Below are 14896 nucleotides of genomic sequence, written 5' to 3'. Positions count from 1 at the left end.
TCTAGTTAACAAAAGCTTCCTAGCCAAGACCAGCTCCAAGATTAGACAAAGGGGCCGTTTCTAGAGTCCATGCTCAGAAAACCCAGGACAAACAAACTGACTTAGAGATATTCTGTCTTCATTCTCTGGCTTTGAGTTAAACTGAATTGTATCCTTTGAGGAACTGGTCCATATGTTCAAGAGGTATTTTCCATCTCCAGCTTTTATGAATCATACATAGATTGCAATTTCATTGCTACGGGGTAAATACATTTTAAATTAGACTATATAAAGAAGCTCTAAAGTTGCCATGACAGTTGCAGCAAAACGCCTTGTCATTTCTCATTACAAAGCACAACCTATCTTTATAACCAAATTAGCTTTTTCAGCTATTCCCCCAAATGTAGCCCGCAGATTTATTTTTGTTGATCCACCAATTGTTTCTTTCAGATTTGCATGGTTAATTATCAAACAGAATGATCATCACTTAGATTATTAAAACAATCCATCAGCCAGCTTTGTTCTCCTTCATTTAAAAGGCAAGAGACAGGAAAGGCTCTTAAAGGAGTTTTTGTCTGGACCTTGTTTAGAAAGGCAAAGTAACAGTTCTATGCCACCAGCCCTGATTTGACCATCTTCCCTAGACATGCCCCCAGCCCCAGATCAGCCCTTGGACACAGATCAATGCCAGCTGTTTCTCCTCCAAAGGTTAGCACTCCTCCTCAGCTAATGTTTGCTCTGGAAAACCATCAATCCCTTTGTTAGTGCAGCTGATGGTGGATGCAGCCATGTCTCCTGGTTGCGTTTCCTTTCCAGGTGTAAGGCTTCAGGAGCATGAAAGATGAGAGGCACAAAGAGTAAAGTCCATCTGTTACTTTTAAATACTAGAACAAGGGGGCAAAAGGCCCCTAAAAATAACTTAAACTCTTCTGCTCCCACCTATCTTGCAATCTTTAAAAACAATGGAACACTGAAGGAAGCAGGGGGGATAGAGTAGTATGCGTGTAGGCTGCAATTATCATACTAATTATCGTCTGCATCAAATTGATTGCATTAACCATAAAGCAGATTTTTTTAAAAAAGTGCCTCTGAACTGTTCATTCCAAGAACAATTAAATCTAAAGTAAGAAGAAACATGACGAATTGCTGACAAGTGTTAAAACATCATCTGTTCGCAGCTTCTTTTTCTTTTAAGATGTCATAGCAAAGTCAAAATGAAGACATCTACCACAGAAGATATCAAATTACACATTTAATAGAACATGAGGCAAGATGTTTGTGTGTAACACACTTTGTCAATCTTTGCTATTAGTCAACACATCAGGGATACTACAGATAACATAATGAAAAGACCCTATTGTAAGATTATGTGCAGCTTCAAACAACATTATCTGAAGTTTATATGACAAGATCTGAACCTTGGGAAGAGTCAAGAATAATGTTGCTAGACGCAGCAAGGAGATTGTTTCCTTAAAAGACTCACAGATTTAAAGAGTTCTGAATTCAATCAATCCACTATAGAATTTTGTTAGAATTCAACTGTGTAGCTGTGTGAACAACAAAACTAATTAAGCCTGATAGTGAATGTACACACATCTTACAGCTGATTGACTTTAACTGAATTATTCCTTGAGCTCTGGGGTAAACTCATCCCTTAACCAGAAAACCTGCAGAGGAGAGAAAGTTTAGCCGCATTCTTGAAAAAACACAGACGCCAACAACTAAGTTTTTTTGCCCCAGGGTTAGGAAGTCCCTAACATGGCCAACATAAGAGAGCTAACTGTGAACATCAAGATTGGAGGCAGACCAGGCTGCAGTGATCCTGCATTGCTGGAGTTTGCAGTCCCAAGAGATACGGGTCAGGTAAAGAGTAAAGTTAGGCCCCTGAGCTTCAGGAAGGGAAACTTCCAGCTCTTAAGAAAGACAATCAATAGGAACCTCTCGGGTTTGGGTTTTCTTTTTGCCCATGATTCAGGTGGTGGTTCAAGTGGGTCTTTTCCCCTCTGAAGGCTTTAAATCAGCGTGAGAATGAAGCGGAGTCTCAAGGTCTTGTTTTTTCTCTGGTTTCTTGTGTTGTTTATTAATTCTTATCTTACAATTCTCTGTGTCCAGCCAAGGTGTTCACAGCAGCTCGGACATGATGCGACTCCCCCTGTGACGGGAGGTCGCTACCTCTTATACAGATAATTATGTACTTATTTACCATTTCATAACAATGCCTAGTATCTATACTAAAAGGGTCATCTCTACTCTGACCCAATCCCCTCAAACTACCTTGTGCCCATGTCACTGCAGAAAATGGATGCCAAGGGAGAAGGAGAAGAACTCAGAGCACTGCCCTAAAATCTCCATCTTGTCCCTCAGTCAGCTCCATTCAAAAAACCCAAAACTACAAAACTTTCCACCTGGTGATAAACTACAGCACTATCTGTAACACATTTGTGACTTGTAATTCCTCTCTGTGTTGGAAGTTTTTTTCTCATGGACTAAAATCAAAGCCTGTGTCTTCCTGGGCTCTATGCCAGGGTCTCAAACCTCCCCGCACAGACCCCAGACCCTCTTTCTCGGGTTCCAGGCATCTTTACCAAGGTCTGTGACCTTCCAGAGTGCCCAGAAGGATACCCTGGACTCCAATAGAACCCCTGGAAGACTGCCTTCAGGAACAGAGGAGTAGAACAGAGCTGGTAGACCTTTAAGGAAGTATTCCATAGAGTCCTAGAGCTAGCAATCCTCACAAGAAAGAAATTGGTCAAGGAAGGCAAGAGACCCACATGGCTGTGCTGGTCAAACTAAAGGGGAAGAAGGAAATGCACAGTGGAAACAAGGACAGGTAATCTGAGAGGAATACAGAGAAGACATTCTGGTGTATAGGGATGGGTTCAGGAAGGCCAAGGAGAAGCTGGAACTGAACATGGCAAGGGATGCAAAGAATAACAAGAAGGGCTTCTACAGGGATATTAAATAGAGAAGGAAGGTCAAAGAAGGTGTATTCTCCCCAATAAACAATGCTGGACAACTGGCAATAACAGACAAAGAGAAGACTGAAGTACTAAACAACTTTTTTGCATCTGTCTTCAACGGCTACTTCTCTTCCTATGCCTCTCAAGTGGATGGAGAGCACGTTAGGGACCACATTTCCTACTGAAGGTAAAGAACAGGTTCACGACCACCTAAGAAACCTGAATGGAAATAAGTCTATGGGGTCCAGTGAAATGCATCCCAAAGTCCTGAGGGAATTGGCCGATTATGAAGCCACTCTCCATGATATTTGAAAAGTCATGGCAGTCAAGTGAAATCCCAGGTGACTGGAAAAAAGGAAACATTGCACCCATGTATAAAAAAGATAGAAAGGAGGACCCTGTGACCCATGTCAGCCTCATCTCTGTGCCTGGCAAGATCGTGGAACAGATCCTCCTAGAAGCTATGCTTAGGTTTGGGTTCTTTCTAAAGATACCATCAGTCTTCATCCTGCTGTGTTAGTGGTTGTGTCAGACACAGTGTTTCTCCACAAGAAGTTAAGAGAAAGCACGGGGTTGAATCTTATGAACGCCATTGCTTCCCTTCAGGCTCAGGCTCTTACCCTACTGGGGCTTACAAAACAGCTTTATGTTCAATTCAATCAGCTGCCTGGTGATTATGTCCAGACAACAGGTAGCATACTTGGATGAGCAACCTTTGAATAACAGTGCATGCATTTACATTTACTCATATTCTACCACTGACCATAAAAAAAACCCAACAAAACAACTTCCTTTTTTAGTTCCCTTCTTATTTCATTTACAAAAGCCTTAACTTTTCAAAGCTAAGTTTATGTTGTACTTTGGTTGGCAACAGATACAATTGCTCCTGAGTCTCATTTGGCTGAGTTATCTTCACACCATAAAAATAGCTTACGCATCCTGGTGTAGTGATGCATTTAGCTGAGCAGCCAGCTCAGTGTTCCCTGCTCTCCTGTTACTTGCAAAGCAGTCACTGAGATTAACTCTGCCCTTGCCCATGACCTTGGTGAAGTTGGGGTTGCCAGTGAAGATTCCTGTAGCTTTACAAAACATATGCCAGATTCAATCTTCCCTTATGCTGTCCTACAAAAAGCATCATGCCAGAAGCAGCAGCTCACAGATTTCACTGAGGAAGCATCAAACTTTGGAAAGTAGAACCTTTAATATCATGTTTCCAGCCGAACCTACCACACTGCAGCAGAAAAGATGGACAAGTGTGTCACTAGACTGACACAAAAAGATCACACTCACACCTTCAGGTTGTGAGATGAGAAAGAAGTTTGTTTTGGGTTTAAATAAGGTTTGGACTTTGACCAGTGACTGAGGGACGAGGCTGATACCTCTCTGACCCATTAGTCAAGCTAGAAGTCTATCAATTTGCTCTTCTCACAAGAAGGAATGTATTATTTACAAAACATCATTCTTTGTTTATGTTACAATGCATGAGAAACTCCACTACAGAAATGTAAAACATCAGAAGACTGAAAAATCAGGGCAACACAAGTGTATAAGAGGTGAGACACACAAGAAAAAAAAGAGAGTGGTTAATATTTTGTCTGCGACTAATAAAGACTGACCCAATATATGGGTCAATTTTTATCAAGCATAGACAGAATCCCACAAGGCTCTCATGTGCATAGCATGCATATACAGTGAATGTAATAAGAGCAGCAGACCCTAAGTGCTGATCACAGATATTCAAATTCTCCAAACTTTCAGTGAACTTGAACACATGATGTAAAAAAGAATAATTATGCTTCTAAATGTTTAACTAGTTAAATTTGCTCTCGCAAGGCACTGTCTCCAGCTCAAATTCAAATTTAATGAGTAATCTCAGGTAAACCTAACAGAGACTTGTTGAAATTTAGTGAGTCCCTTCGACATGTCAAAAAATTCAGTTTCTATCATTGTATACTTGATTTTTCCACATGCTTATCCAAATGTAACTAGGATCGAAATGCAACATTGCCAAACTATGACGTATGGCAAAGAGAAATGCCTAGTTCGGAAAAGATATATAATGGGAAGGAGGTATTTATGGATTTTTTACTCCATTTATTGCAAAACTGGCAAATTTCCCTCATTAAATCTAATTAAGCCCATTGAATTTTGCTACTTTTTTTGGGTAAACACTAAGTGTCAGGAGGAAGGAGCATGTTTCTGTGGCTTGGGTTGCCTGATTTGCCTTTGGAAAGTTGCCAGATCTCATTTGACCCTTAAAAATAAGGTTTAACCCAAGTAGCTGGACTAAGTTACTGTCATTTAGATGAGGACACTGGTGCAGCTCAAACCTACGTCAACAGCAAAGGAATGTTGTTGCCCCTTGACAGCTGTTCAGTGGCATCTGGAAAATTGTTGGTATTCTCAGGAAGTTTTCTAGTGGACAGGCACACAACTTAAAGTTTACTGCCACAGTATGCAGTGCTCAGCAGAAAAGCAAAGAACTGAGTCATCAGGAGACACTGACTTTCTCAATACTGACTTTTTCCAAGTCAGACTTGAGGCATTGAAACAAATAAGATTCAAAGCAGCTAAGTACATTACTATTTATTACTCTTTATTTAGTATTTAGAACTAGCTATCTTCCACCAGTTTAAAAGAAAACTCACTTTGCAGGAATGGATCTTCTGAGCCATTGCACCAACTACCTTTGTGTTCAGGTAGCCTGCCAGAACCCATCAAGGAAACTCACTATTACCCATCTTCCTGTTCCAAGTAGTCATGAATTCCACTTGGAGGTATCTTAGGCTATAACAATCCCAACTGCTACCAGAAACCATACCTAGTTTGGCTTCCTTAAACTAAACAAATTCTCTACTCTCATGCTGCACAATTAATCACAGGGTTCATTTTGACCTTGTGCACTATGAAAAAGCCTACTGAACAGACACCTGTCTAATTATCTTCTTATCACCACGTTACTGCTCCAACACATACACAGGAAGAGTACAAGGGCAAAAGCAAGGCAAGGGTAAAGCAGGGACACACACAACAGGGACAAAGCAAGAGAGAGAAATTACATATACTGAAATCCCTGACCTGAAATTCAATGAAACCATTGCCACAGTATAACTGGAATATCACCTTTCCTTGCTTCTGCCTCCCTGACTGGTATTTCCATCATCTCTGTCACAAAGAAGCTGTCTTATAAACTATCACATGGAAAGCTAAGCTATTTTGGCTGTTTGAAATATAGACACTACACTGAATGTTTATCAACATCCATTGTCTGCCTAAATTCCTCTGAGAAACTGCTAACCACTTTGTACTAAAATATAGCACTTATCCCTCTGTTTAAAGAGCAGGATATTGAAAAAAAGAAACATTCTGGCCTTAAGGCACTAATGCCAAGTTCAGCAATGGACAAAGCTCTGACTATGAGCAAGAAAGCAATGAGCTTGTTTTGTCTCCACCAGAAAGTCAGAGCAATAACTCTGTAACAAAGCAGCAGTGGAGCCAGACAGAGGAACATTATGGAATCACAGCTGAGAGCCCTCCTGTCCCGTGGCCCATTGGACATAGTTTCACTTTCTGCATTTTTTACTTCATTAGCTCATAAACTAATGCTTTGCTAATAGATATGAGGAGGAGAAAGATGCTGAAATGTTCTATATTATTTTTAATGGCATATAATACACGCCAGTTATTCTGTAGGCTCATTTAGCACCTAATATTGAAGAGGCATTCGAATATTTCTAGAAGGTAATATAAACTAGGCATTTCTAAAGATAGTCTTGCTAACAATCTTTGTGCGAGAGACCTGGAATATTGCCACTAAGATGCCAGCTGACAGTGGAGACCAAATGAACTGTCAGATTTCACCAGCTCCCTAGTGTGCTCATGAGCAAGAAAAGTCAGCCTATCGTTATTTTCTACCTGCATACAAGGTGGGTTTATTTGTGAGATCTGACTAGGTGCTACTGACATTTTGCCTCTCACTAACAGTTAGGACACAGCAAATTAGGAAATCGTTGTCCCATTATTCTCCCTTTTAGAACACTTTACCTATAGTTTCTTTCAGTGCCTCAACCTTATGCTGGCATCTGAAATATATGGCTTTGTCTCTTTTTTCTAAGGAAAAGATAGGGGTTTTCTCTTAATTTTCTTCATTTTTACTAGCACACAATTCTCAAGTCATTATCAGTAATGAGCAAATTGTTAATGTTAAAACTGCTTTCAGGGACAACCGAGCTGCAAAGCTGAGTGCCTTGTGTCCCCACCTGCCTGTGTACCTGTGATTCCTAATGTCAGACTGTCCCACACAAAGATCTGCCATCACTATAAGAAGCTCTGCCTTGGCTGTCATCCTACCCAGCAAAAGCAGCATCATGTTAGAAATAGCTATATCACCATCCCTGCATCCCTGATAAAGTGCCACTTCCTCATTCATTTTCATCAGTGGTAAGAGCCACTTGCACTTCAGGAAGCAGCCTTCAGAGTACCACAGAAGGACTAAGTGCAGTTTCTCACAAAATTGCTGCAGGCGTCTTCACACATCAAGAAATGCCACTAGGTAAGGACGCAGTGTAGGTAGTTTTGACTCATTAGCATCTGCATCTCCTCCTTGATTCCATCCTTCAAGCCAATTCAATAGATTAATTCCTTAAGTTAAAAAAAAAAATCAACCTTTTAGACTACTGGCTTCTTTTTCTTACATCGAGAAAGAGGAATGCTTGAAGAAACCTGGCTTGAACCAGGTACTAATGCCTCTTTCCCAGGGCAGTCAGAAGGAACCTCTAAATCAAGTTTCAAAGATGCCTCCCCTGCAACAAGACACTTTCCCAGGCTCAAGGGACAGTGGAAAAATAAAAAAAGAAACCCTAAAAACACTATTCTCTGAAGAGCTTCATATTAAAAAAAAACCTGAGCATACAAATTCCATGTGTTCATGAGAGCGATGAGTTGATAGAAACTTATTAAAAGCCTTCCCCAGATAGCATATTTGAGATAGATAAACATGCTTCAGTTTATCCAATACAAAATACAAGCATGTCTGGGTTACACAAAGCAAAACAAGTCAGAGAAAATGTGTTATTTTCTGTGACTCATTGACCTCACCCTTTTAAATCTCTCACGTAATGGACCTTCCAACTTCACATAGATAGAGGAAATGAAAAAATAAAAACTTAGAGGGAAAGAAGGAAGAAATCAATTTAACTTTTAACATTTCTTAGATGCATCAAAGGTCTCAGCTATGTAGTTCTATTAGGTTTGTGTGTGAATTCTTATAAGATGTATATGGAAAAGCCTTTGCTGGGTTCACTGCATGAGACTAAAGAAAATGCAGACTATGCATTTTGAACTTTAATCTTTTTCTTTCCTGGAAAGCCATCTTAAAAAAAAAAAAAAGTTTATTTAAACTATATATAGATGCTGGCAAGTTGCAAGGCTGAATACAAATCTCTTATCCAATACAAATATTTTGCCACTCAGCTCATGAGAGCGCACAGCAGTATTCCAGTCTCCCAAACGGAACCACAGCAAGCCTATACATCCTCACAGTTGGTACTGGCATTTATAATATCCATGAGGCAGGTTTATAAGCTTATTAAAACCAAACCACAGAAGACAAAAGATGACAATAAACAAGGAAGAAAAAGAAAATATTAGAGTGGAAATGACAAAGGAAAACAAGAGTCAAATGCAAGGGGTACAATATACGTGGAGGGAAATTACCATGGGCATGATTTAATACATTAGAACAACTTTTTTTTCCTGCAGATGTTGGATAGTCTAGACATACTTTCAAACAACATTCCTGGTAGTTAATCCCTCAACTCTGCTAGTGGTTTGACAGGGTTGTAACACTACAAACAAACATTATTATTCACTTATGTTTCCCTCCCTTCTCAAAAAGGAAATCAAGTGTGTAGAGCATAAGGTGCATTTCATGTGATTTGTTAGGATGATCTTCTCCTGACTTAGGAGTCCACCGCCCATTAACAGACAACTGCAGACACACATAGAAAGAGGAGAACAGTGCTTGTACATATTAGTTATACTCCATGAACTTGTTTTTGCCCACTGTCTAATGCCCTAGGCAATAACCACTAAAGAGAGTTAGCCTTTTGTCTACACATTCTTCACTTTTACCCTCAACAGTAAAAATTCAGTGTCAAAAAAGCAAAAGACAGAAAAAATTGAAAACTCTGCAAACAAAAATCCATATTTTTATATGTGGAAAAGGCACAAAACTCTCACAATACTTTGTGAAAACAGAACTATTAACACTGGGAGGATAGTGAAAAAGGTAGCTAACAGCCCATGAAGCACTTAGGCACATTTTTCCCATCCTAATCTGAATACAAATTAAATTCATGGTTTCTTTTCCTTTAGTTCCTGAGGCCAAATCACAACTTGGTGGAAGTTTCCTCTCTTAGTGTACAAAAGTCCTTCAAAAGGAAAATCCAGCATGTCAGATCACAGGTTTGTTCACCATGATAATTTAAATTTTTCATAGTGTCAAGGGGGAGTGGTGGTTTTGGATTTTGTGGGTTGCTGGGATTTTGGTGGTTTGGGTTTTTATTTATTTTAATTTTTTTGTTTGTTTTGGTGTGGTTTTTTTTTTGTGTTTTTTTTTTTTTTTTTTTTTTTTTTTTTGTTTGTTTGTTTGTTTGTTTGTTTGTTTTTTTGGTTTTTTTTTTTTTTGTTTGTTTGGTTTTTTTTTTTTTTTTCCCCTAAATCATATGTCAAAAGAGTTAGGAAAAAACAAAAGTAGAGCCTGGAAGAAAGCAATGTCAACACAATCATTACTGAAAAGATACCTGAAGAGTTTTTAAAGACAACGTTGCTTTGGTTGAAATACATTTTTTTTAATAACAAAAGCAAGCCATGTCCTTGTCTATAGTCAAGAGTCTTTTGATTTTCACAAAGTAACAGAAACCCTGAATACCATTCAAATTCCTATAAAGAATAATTAACTATAACATTGTTTCCTGGCTATCACTTAGGAGTTTCTGGCTTCAGTTTCAATTAACAAGTTTTCCTGGAAGTTTCAACCATTATAACGTTTCAAAAAAAAAAAAAAAAAAAAAAAAACAACCCTTGAGCAGTGGAGGGGAAGGCTAGTATAGGAGACCATGACTTCATGCATTGCCAAAGAGCATCAAACACAGACATTTGTAGCCTAAGTGACAAGATGCAAAGGATCCAGCCACAATATCCATCCCTGACAAACCAGAGGCACTACTGCATTAGAGGCAGAACAGCTGTACAAGCTTCTCCATGAATAGCAACTGCATCCAAGAGTTTGCCACAGGATATCCTGCAACAACCCCAGAGACTAGCATGACCTAGCTGGGCTAGTGCAGGTCAGTAACACTCTTGGATTCCCTCACAGATTCATTTTAAAAGGAAGCATGTGTCAACCTGAGCTTCATATCCTTTTTGACAAGGGCATATTACCTGATGAGGCTGTGAACTGGACCATCTGCTGTAGGAAGGAGCACCAGAAGTCTTGTTGGCTGTAGGTCTCTGCAAAATAAAAGAAGGACAAGTCAAATATTCAGCAACATGTCTCTCATACGCATGGGCAACTTTGCCAATCTCAACCATGTAAATATGTATAGTAAAAAAACCAAATCCAAAACCCTAAACAAGAGCCTCCAGAAACCACAAATACAAGACAGTAGCACTAAAATCACATAGATGGAAGCTTGCCGAATCTGCAGCCAATGCTCTGTTCAGCCTTGAACCTCAGGACCTCAATATGCACTTCAATTTGCAGTTTGTCCCCTTGACTGCATATTTAAATGCTAAACCCCAACATAAACAGAGGCTACAAAGCACTACCCATCAGACAAATAATTTACTCAGATTAAGCAAACATGCTGCAAAGGAAAAGCAACTGACATTCTCTCTGGACTTGTGAAAAGCCTTAGACACTGTCCCACACCAGACCCTTGTCTCTAACTTAGAGAGACATGGATTTGACAGCCACACCAACCAGCAGATAAAGAATTGGCAACAAGGTCACACTCAGAGTTGTGGACAATGGCTCACTGTTCAAGTGGAGATCAGTGACACATGGTATTTCTCATGGGTTGAAAGGATTGAAGGGAGGGTGTCAAAACAAAATAAAGCAAGATTGTTCTTTCAGAATCACTTCACCTTACCTAAGTGTCATTTTTTAATATTTTTGGAATACAGAGTGGATTATTTATATACCAAATTTCTATTTAAGAAAAACAGCCTTTATAATTTATTCCTGCATTTCTTTCACCCATTTCTCTAATTTTTTTTTTCACAAAGCCGTCAGAAAAAAGACCATACCATGTACTTTCACATCCATAGCACATTTCCATATCATGTGTGTCACACATAGACTTTACAATCAAACTACCTTTGATACTGCAGAAGAATCAATGCAATATGGCATCTAATAGAACTCCATCAATTATTTTATTACACATTATCTCTGGTTTCAAAATTATTTTTTACCATCAGCTTCAACACCATCAACTCCCAGTTTAGTCTAGAGCCTGGTGTAACAATGACCTTCAAATCCACCCCTTACTTATATGAATTTGGTTCTATATGAATTTCTAAAAAAACCCCCAAACACCTCCCCCCACACCAAAAAAAGCACCCAAACCCAAAACAAAACCACCAAAAAACAAAAACAAACAAACCAAATAAAAACAAACAAACAAACAAAAACCCAGAAAACAAACAAACCAACCAAACAAACTCCCTGAATAACACAGCCAAAACCCAAGTTTCCTACAAGCATATCACTACTATACTGTGTAAGCTCATATATTACAGAATCTTCATGACAACAAGGCTACTTGTATCAGGAAGACCAGGTAGGTTAAAGTTTCTTTTGCATGAGATCTGAATTCAAACAGGCTTTCTAGACATAAGATACTAATTTATCAGTACATTATGTCACCAGCAGGATGCTAATAAGGGGGACAGAATCATATCTGAACCATATGGACATAAATTACTAAAAAAATGCAATTATGACAATCCATGTGAGATTTATACCACAATGTAGTACATTCTTTGTAAGTATGAAAATAAATAGCTTATGGCTTTTAACACCCAAGGATATAGTACATTTCTATGCCAATTATAACCACCAGGGCTTATACATCATTACATATTCTAAAGCTGGCATGTCATTCCAACTAATGAGAAACAGCCACTGCTGGAATTGTATTTGTGTTAGTCTATCAAAAAGCAGTTATTTTACAAATTTAATTATTAGCATTACTGTATAGTGTATTTATCTTCTCCTAGACAACTATAAAAAGATAGGCATTTTTAACATACAGATACACCACGTAACAGAATAACGTTTTCTTTTGATAGAAGCTTCAGAAAAGACAAAGTGCACACAATGCTGGTCTCAGCTTTGTGAAAAACTATCTCCATCTGCTTCAGAAGAATGACCGGCCAATCTCTGAATAACAAGCTGAGTAATGAGATAGCTGGAGGTTTTTCTAGAAGCACCTGGAAGCTGTTTTCCAGCAAGATGCCTTTTCACAAGCACCATACACCTTTCTTAATTAATATATATAGATATAAAAAATGTATGTCTGCCTTTAGTATCATCCAATAAAGTTGGACCTTCCTCCTGTCTAAACTAGTCTTAATACCCATCATAAATACCAGTCTTGGGTTTCGTTACTTACTCCAATACCTTTAGTAGGTACATTTCCTACACAGCAATCACTCTTTTGAACTTTTCTGTCTCAGTTTCAAGGACATCTGAAAGATAAATATCCCACAGAAAAACAGTACTGCAATATTACAGAGAAACAGGTAAATCCTTTCCAGGACAAACACCCAGCAAACAAATACTTCCCAAGACAAAGGCAGAGGATGATGTACCTTTTTTAACTTTACAAAAAAGAAGAGACTAGAGCTTTGGAAGTATTTATAAGACAACTTCCATCTTCCAATATGATTAAGAAGGCACTTTAAAAAACTGCAAATAATAGTATAAAATATCTAAGATTGACTTTTATTTTCCCTCTCCTTCCAGGCTTTTATTTTTCCTTCTCCATTCACAGACCAAGAAGCAAGCTCACTTGCATGTTCCAAGACAACCAGACTACTGGGTTATAGAGGAAAGACTTGCACTGCTCACACCTAGAAGCCTCTCTATCAGACCATTCAGCATAGATCCTGAAATATCTAGAAAACACTTTCATCCAAGTTTTTGTCCAGGTTCTAAAGGACAACAGGAAAAAAACTGAAGGCCAGGCCACAAGTCCTGCCCATCTCAATATTTAAAATATTTCAAGCAAGAGAGTTAAAAAGTTATGCACAAGCAAACTCCAAATGCACACACCCTCCCCTCTATTTTGCTGCAACCAGTAGAAATTAGACAACCACCTACCTCTAGGAATATGACACTTCACGCCTAGCACCAAAAGTCATAAGCCAGACCACATTCTCTGCTGGATGAGTAGCTTTTGCATACAGCTTTCACCTCAAAGATCTCAAGGTATTGCATTTTCACAAGCTACTTTACCAGGGAGAACATAGGTTACCTTCAGCCCTTTAAGCCACATCCCTTTCTGTGTTTAAAATAATTTCCCACATCACTCCTCCTTTTGAGGAGCACAAACACGGAACGTTGAATACTCCCTCTGGCACAATTAGCACTTTAGCACAAACCCTGGATATAAACTTCCTCCCTGGTCTTGCAGGGCTCCCTAACAGCATTACAGAAACCACCTAAAACAAACAGCCATCAACACCTCCAGAGCCTCTGGCAAGCCCCTCTCTTAACTAACTTTATATCCATTCTGCTTTCCCCAGCTCATTTCTGCTCCCTAAGCTGTGTCTTAGCCATATGCAGATGCAAAAACTCCTCCCCAACTATTAAAAACTAATTAAAACTGACTGCCCTAATTACCTGCTCGTCCAAGCTGTTCCTTATGTCCTGGCCCCTTCCCTCATTCTCCCCACCTGTGAAGAGAGGTCAAACTCACTGAGCTGCAGGTGACCACCAGTTGTTTTAAAAGACCACAAAGGTCTTTCTGCTGAAAGTTTTAGAAAGGTTTAAGAAACACAATAGACTGTACTTCCAAAGGCAATAAAACTGGAAACTGGATGTGTGAGCTTTGTATCTGAAACAGAAGTTGTGGAAAAAATGGACAAGAAAGTTGGTGGTCTGCACACTGCTGCCCAGGCAGCTGTCAGTGTGAGAGGAGAAAATCTGATGTAGATTCAGGTGCAATGCTTCAAGCACATAGCCTGACCTGAGCCTGAATGTGAGGAATGCTGATGAAGCATCAGACTGCCTCCAAATCCCAGTGAGAGCAAGGAAAAAAAGTACTTCTCATAGCAGTAAAGTGGCACAGATAAAAGAAGAGCAAATGATGCAGTATATGTGCAAAGATGCTCTTTTTATATGCAGCTCACAGGAAAACTGTTTTCTCAGAAGATTCCTACTACTGAACAGAGTAGATAACATAGCAAGAAGCCAGGAAAAAAAAAACCTTTTAGAAGATACATAGAAATCAATACAATGGAGCATGGCTCAACAGGAGAGTTCATGGAAATATGTGTTACTATTTCATTCTTGGGATAAGGCTACCAATGACTGTACGCAATACAAGCCAAGAACATATACAGTCCCTAAATAATTCCTCAGTCCTCAAGGTAAGCTTCCAGACAAGGCCACACTTCAAATTAATGAAAGAAAAGCAAAGCCCAGAATTACAAGTGTCATTACTCTCACAATATTTCTAAAAAAAAAAAAAAGGAGTATATATTCTGAAAACAAAGGCAAAGTTCATAACTTGCTCTACACCCAAATAAACTTATAAAGTCTTATGTTGGGCATGGCAATTCATCCCATTAGTCTGGAAAAGTATCATGAGATGGGATGATTTACTGTCTGGAAGTACCTGTCTCTTTTCATCCACTCACTGGAGAGAAAGGCTAAGCAGGCAGTT

General features: G+C 39.0%; 1 protein-coding gene across 2 annotated transcripts in view; it reads right to left on the bottom strand.

Annotated features, from left to right (window-relative positions):
- The window catches only part of LOC310916695 (uncharacterized protein), a 260046-nt gene that overhangs the window by 143680 nt on the left and 101470 nt on the right, over positions 1-14896 (bottom strand). For both annotated transcript variants that reach the window (XM_083874422.1, XM_083874423.1), the window contains exon 3: positions 10383-10451. In XM_083874422.1, coding sequence (XP_083730548.1) covers positions 10383-10451 — 69 coding nt within the window. The remainder of the gene's footprint in view (positions 1-10382; positions 10452-14896) is intronic.

This window comes from Zosterops lateralis (genome assembly GCF_965231275.1).
Source record: "Zosterops lateralis genome assembly, chromosome: 1".
In the NCBI taxonomy this organism is placed as follows: domain Eukaryota; kingdom Metazoa; phylum Chordata; class Aves; order Passeriformes; family Zosteropidae; genus Zosterops; species Zosterops lateralis.
Note: the sequence above shows the minus strand (reverse complement) of the source record. Positions and strands in the feature narration are given on the sequence as shown.